The sequence below is a fragment of the Cololabis saira genome, chromosome 4 (genome assembly GCF_033807715.1).
Source record: "Cololabis saira isolate AMF1-May2022 chromosome 4, fColSai1.1, whole genome shotgun sequence".
NCBI classification, from domain to species: Eukaryota; Metazoa; Chordata; class Actinopteri; order Beloniformes; family Belonidae; genus Cololabis; species Cololabis saira.
Window position 1 is genome coordinate 31,626,619 of NC_084590.1, and position 6,518 is coordinate 31,633,136.

General features: G+C 43.9%; 1 protein-coding gene across 1 annotated transcript; it reads right to left on the bottom strand.

The window, feature by feature from the left end:
• Positions 1-224: 224 nt before the first annotated feature.
• Positions 225-5,532, bottom strand: LOC133441797 (alpha-(1,3)-fucosyltransferase 4-like). The gene is made up of 2 exons (XM_061719439.1): positions 4,589-5,532; positions 225-1,693 (listed from the first exon to the last, which is right to left on the bottom strand). Exons 1-2 carry the CDS (start codon positions 5,257-5,259, stop codon positions 1,240-1,242), a joined length of 1,125 nt encoding a protein of 374 aa, XP_061575423.1. The 5' UTR covers positions 5,260-5,532; the 3' UTR covers positions 225-1,239.
• Between the last annotated feature and the right edge of the window lie 986 nt (positions 5,533-6,518).

Sequence of the window (6,518 nt, forward strand, 5' to 3'; positions counted from 1 at the left end):
CTGTGCAAAGGCACAAACTCAGAGGTGCAAATTCAAGTGATCCACACAGCAGCTTTTCCTCTACTATCAAAATACTTGTGATTCTCACGTTTCTCTCTATTTCTCACCTGCATTTTTTTCTCCCGACCTACTGCTATAACCTAAGCTTTTATGTGTAAAGGGTATCAAAAAAAATTAGGCAAAATAAAAGGTTGTTTTTGTGTATAAAATGCATGAGCATTAAAAAGACCAAACGGGACTGTGGCAGAACATCACCTTCAAAATCATTTATTTAGATCAGGAACAGCATTGCAAACAACCAGGTCATGACAAGCTGACACAAAGCCAAGGGCTATTTCAGGGATGTGTGGTGAACTGTGGCATGACCATCACCCATGTATGGTATTAAGTCAACAGTACATCAGTTTTATTATTGTACTACATAGCATGAGATGAGCATTTATTATGGTTATTTGTTCACAGTGTAGACAAGGTGCCTGCCCTGTACTAGATCTTTTCCATATTTAATTTATTTATTTACAAATAAGAAACATTTTAAATTATTGATTAGTGCTAAAAACATTGACACTTCCAGAAACCGAGGTATTTTAGATTGTGGTCATTTGATATTGATTATAATGATTATAATTCATATTTGAATCACCCCCCCTTCAAAATTTAAAGGTGAAAGCAGAATTTGATTGCTATGAATGAATGAATGAATGAATGAATGAATGAATGAATGAATGAATCAATCAATCAATCAATCAATCAATCAATCAATCAATCAATCCAGTAGCTTAACTATGCAAGTTGTGAAGAAAACAACAAACAAATCTCAAAATATAGCAATATAGAACTGACTGTGCAAGTGCAAATCAAACCCACGTGACTTGGCTGGTGGGACCACCTGACAGTACGGGGACATGAAAAGCAGCGATATTAGTATAAGAAAATATTCATTTAGTTTTATTTAAAACTCAAGTCAAAAAATCATTCATCATCATTTATGAAAAATCACATGAAAATAAATAACTGAACTGATTCTCCACAAACAATACGTGGATTTAAATTGTAAACTTTGGAAGCAGCAGCTGTGAGACAGTGAGTCCGTCTCTCATAAAGGCTGATTTATGGTTCCGCGTTACACCAACGCGTACCATACGCCGTACCCTACGCCGTAACCCTACGGCGTAGGCTCTGCGTCGATTTAACGTGGACCCATAATTCAGGCTTATTACGTTTCCACAGGTGCCTTCTTCACGACTCAAACCACCGCGGCAGGTCTCGGACCACGTCCGTCTTCCCCCTGGCCCTCCTCACCGCCCTGCAGGCCGTGCAGTAGTGCTGGCCCCAGAAGTCCGGCTGTTGGAGGCTGTATCCGCGCCTCCACTCCAGGTGCCGCCTGATGCGCGCCGGCTGGCGCCGCAGCGCCAGCAGGTACCGGGCCAGCTGCTTCACGGACGGGAAGTCGTCCACATGGATGAAAGCCTCGGGGGGCAGGAAGCGCTCGTAGTTGGCCCTGGGGGGCCCCATCACCACCGGCACGGCCCCGGCCCGCACGGCGTTCCACAGCTTCTCCGTGATGTAGTCGCGGTGCAGCGAGTTCTCCAGCGCCAGGTACAGCTGGTACTCCCCCAGGACGCGCACCACGCTGCCCGCGCCCTTCGGCAGCGGCCTGCCGGCGCGCCCGAACACGTCGATGCGGATGTACCTGCGGCAGGGACGTGCGGTCAGGGGGCCATCATGACAAGTTTATAATATCACATTCAAGTTTATAACATCACATTTATATTAAAGGGGACCTATTATGGCACCTAATCCTTATTTTAAACAGGCTTTCAATGTTTTAAAAACAAGCTTTTGATTGTTTTGGCTAAATAAATTAGAAATTCAGCCTCTGAGCCATGTCTTTATCTTCCCATTCTCTAACCTCATTCTCTATGCGGGATTCTGAGTGGGCGGGGAGGCTATGATAATGAGGCTCTGTGCTGATTGGCTGCCTGAATGACACGATACACCGCTACGAAAAAATGGCGGAAGCTCCGGCCGGCGGAGTTACCGTGTCATAACTGCATGCGATGCGAGTGTCAGTGACAAAATCCATTCCATTGCTTTATTTTCTATTGGACTGTCTGGAATTATTGTAGTAAGTTATCATGCTCGCTATTAACAGAACGTATGATAATTTGCTTACGCCTATGACACACTGATAAAACAATGCTGTGTTAAGTGATTAAAAAGTGCTGCACAAGAAGTTTCCTGATTATCAGCATAAAGCAGAAATCTGCAGAGAAGAGGAAACTTCTTGTTGCTAAACAAACGAGAACAAGAACAAATCAATACCTTTCCACTGACTGCGACCATTCCCTTTTCCCCTCCCTTTAGGGGCGCAGTCAGCTATGTAATCTAGGGTACACCCAGAGTGAATAAAAGCAAAGGAAGCAGAGAGACGAATTGTTGGAGATTTTACACGTCTGCTCTCCTTGCGCAAGTCAAAAGATATGTGTCTGTGTCTTCTTTTTGTCTCCAGAAAGTTTGATGATACAAATGTTAAGTGTATGAACCTAACACTGTCCTAACTGGCTGCGAGCGTGACGCGGCGCACCGTTTTGAGCTGAACATTTGTCGGACGCCCTGCTTCTATTCTCTTTCTGCGACATGTCGCTCGCGTTGAAAGCCGGTTGAAAGCGCTGTAGGAAACAGTCACGGATGAGGAACGGCTGATCCAGTTAGTTGAAATGAGAAGTTATCTCTATGATACTTCCTCATTTCACTATAAAAACCTCAATAAAGTGGCAGCTGCTGGAAGGAGATGGACAGAGAGCGTACGATGTCACGCAGTGCGATGCGATAGTCGGACGCTCGCATGCAGTTACATGGTGTTTAGTTGTGGGCGTGGTTTGCATTTTGGACATCACACTGGACGGCTCATCCGGGCGGCTGTACAGACACTGCAGAATTTGGTTGCTTTCCTCCTACTTTATATATGTTAAAGCAAGAGAAAAAAATGTTTTTTATAATAGGTCCCCTTTAATATTTGTCCACTGATCTTTATGTAAGGGATGAAACGTGAGGTGCGGCAGCAACGACTCTGATTGGACATTCCATCACAAACTGGGTTGATACGTGCAATTGGCGCGTGCTGGTTGGCGTATCTCTGCATGTCGCCAATATAATGTTTGCAGATACGTTTATTTGACCTGATTTTCCACAGTCTGGGCTAATGTCTTTAACCATTAAAGTTTAGTGTTTTTTTAGTGACATATTTAGTTTTGCTGATGGGAAATAAAACCGCAGTGAAAAAGGCACAGAGTGAGGCAGACAATACTCTGCCGCCCTGAAGGGGGCGTACGTGAGCCAACGGGTACAAACACTTTTGATTTTAATCTTATAAAAAACAGATTAGACTAAGAAAAATACAATAGAATATTTAAAAACTAAATTTTGGCCTCAAATAAAATATTCTTTGTTTTTCTTTTCATGCTTTTTGTTGAGAAATCTGTATTAAAATGATATCAGAATTATACGTTTTAAAAACAACTGAGTATTTCACTAAAGGTCAAAATTTAAATCTGTGGTTTTGTACACCAGTCTATACTTTAATTTATGTTGTATGAATTATAAAATTGCGACGGCCAACACATGGAGGGTGTAGAACAGGGGTCGGCAACCCGCGGCTCCAGAGCCGCATGCGGCTCTTTAGCGCCGCCCTAGTGGCTCCTGGAGCTTTTTCAAAAATGTTTGACCTTTTTTTCTTTTTTCCTTTTTTTCTTCTTTTTTCCTTTTTTTTCTTCTTTTTTCTTTTTTTTTCTTTTTTCTTCTTTTCTTTTTTTTATTCCTTTTTCCTTTCCTTTTTAATCTCGAAATTTTGACTTTTTTCTCGACATTTTGACTTTTTTCTCGAGATTTTGACTTTTTTCTCGTCATTTTGACTTTTTCCTCGACATTTTGACTTTTTTCTTGAGATTAAACTTCAACATTAATCTCGACATTTTGACTTTTTTCTCGAGATTTTGACTTTTTTCTCGACATTTTGACTTTTTCCTTGAAATTTCGACTTATTTCCCGACATTTCGATTTTTCTCAACATTTCAACTTTTTTCTCGAAGTGCATAATGAAAAAAAACAATCTTCCTCCAGTTATAACTAATATAGATGCAGAATGTGTTGCCTTCATTCTAAGGCATTCTAAGACTTTTAATTTTTTGCGGCTCCAGACATATTTGTTTTTTGTGTTTTTGGTCCAATATGGCTCTTCCAACATTTTGGGTTGCCGACCCCTGGTGTAGAACAAATGCACGTTTTTTCTTACCTTTACGTATCTGTAATATGTACCGTGTGCGCGCGCATGCGTGCGTGTGTGTGCCCGTGTGGTTTGTTTTTTTTGTGAAGAATGCTGATGAGATATGAAATAACCAGTAGCCAATTGAATAAGATACGCTTTTTGGTTTATATATTTCTGACACTAAAGGCTGATTTATGGTCCCGCGTTACACCAACGCAGACCCTACGGCGTAGGCTCTGCGTTGGTGTAACGCAGAACCATAAAGCAGGCTTAAAGGAGTCAGTGCCCCACCAACCATGGATCTCACCGCACGTCACTGACCTGCGGAGCTGGTAGTAAAAGGCCACGCGTGCGTGGGTCTCCGACCAGTTGCTGATGACCCACGCCACGAAGCGGCGCCGCGGGCGGGACGGCCGGGAGAGTGCGCCGGCGCGCCCGGCGGCTCTGCTGCGCGCCTGCGGCACCAGGTATCCGTAGGGCAGGAAGATGTCCGAGTCCGTCCGGTAGCTCATCGTGAGGTTAAACGCACCGTCCACGAGCCACGTCCTGTGCGTGTGCGTGGGGGACTCGTAGTTCATCCATATCCACTTCTGCGCGCTCGGCCGCGGCTCTGGCGGCAGCGCCGCGGCGCCGGAGCTGATCTCCCGGTGGTGGACGAGCACCGCTTCCACCTGCCGGTACTGGCGCGCGTCATCCGTCAGCACGCAGCCATCGATCCCAAACTGCTCAGAGCAGTCCGGAAGTGGTTCGTAGACAAGGAACGGATGGGTCCAGATCAGGATCGTTACTGCGCCCCCGCCGTAAGGATCCGGGTCCGGCGCAAACCCACCCGGGGAGTAGAAGAAGTAAAGTCCACTGAGAATCAAAACAGACACAGAGGCCACACAAATCCGTCTGAGAACATGCACACAATATCCCCTCCTCAGGGACGAACCTGGCCACCTGGCTGCTCTGGGAGACGTGGTTGCAGGTGGTGATCTCCAATCTCCCATTGGGGCCTCTAACCCTTCAGTTTCAACCCAATTTCTGTCGATATGATCTACTTCCTTATTCACAAGGTGAAATGATCCTTAAGTGATGGGCGTCCATTACAGCCTATAATGACACACCCAACTGCCCTACTTTTGCAAGTCCATCAGGTGTAATAAGGAGTGGTGACCACATACAGAGTAAAAGCTGCAACAATTGGATTCCCCTACTAAGCGCCTTCCTGCAATGTTGTTCCCTGCACCTGTCCTGTAACAAGGGTCATTTCCGTGCTGTTTACGTGATCCAGATAAAGTGAAAAAAGGAAAAGAAAGTTTTCTCCGGTTCTCTATACTCAAATATATTGACGTGGCAGCAGTGGCCAGGGTTCCTGTTACCTCTGAATAGGGCTTTTGTGAGGCCTGTTGACTGTTGGAGGGCCTTTCGGGCCATTTTGGGTTGGGTAAACACCTTGACCCAGGGCGCGGTGTCCTGCTGATGGAAAAAGCAAATGTCTTTTTTTTTCCTTCTCGAAAAAGTAGTTTTTTTGTTTTTATTTTTTTATATGAATAAACTTGTAAAATGCCCCCCCCCCCAAAAAAAAAAATAAAAAAATAGCGTTAGAAATGTGTTTTTCAGCCCCAAATTGGGATTTATTTGTTAATGATCAAATTATAGGACAGACTTGATGGGCTTAAAACATTTGTATCTGTCAATAACTTGTATCCTCACAAGAAACGTTACGAATGCCACCCACCACTGGGTGTCTCCCTACACAAGCACAAAACCTCCAGTGTCCCATGCAGACTCCGTGGTGTAGAGATATTGGGATTTTTCTGAAAACGTGCATGTTTAATTTATTAAATGAATAAACATCTCAGCTGGAAATTAGGCATGCAGCAGCCAGGCTTTGAAAAGGTTTGTCTTGAATGTTTTATTTATTAGATATGACCCAGCATTACAAAACCCTCTAACCAGAAATGTTAATAAATGACTCACAGTTTTAATGTGATGATCTAACCCAAACAAATATAGGGATTTAAAAAAGGAAAAAACCCCTCTCACAACACGCTACATGTAAAAGGAACAGCTGTAAAGGTTGTTGTCATTATGTGAAGGTATTCCGATCAAACTGCAGGAAAACATGTTGAGTTAGAGATGTTAAGTCTGAGCTCTGGTGGGCAGGAAAAACACACTGTGACTGGGAAAACATTATTCTTCCCCACAGACACAGAGTATGTCATGAAGTCTGACTGTGAGTGGAAAAAAATGGCAGACAAGGATG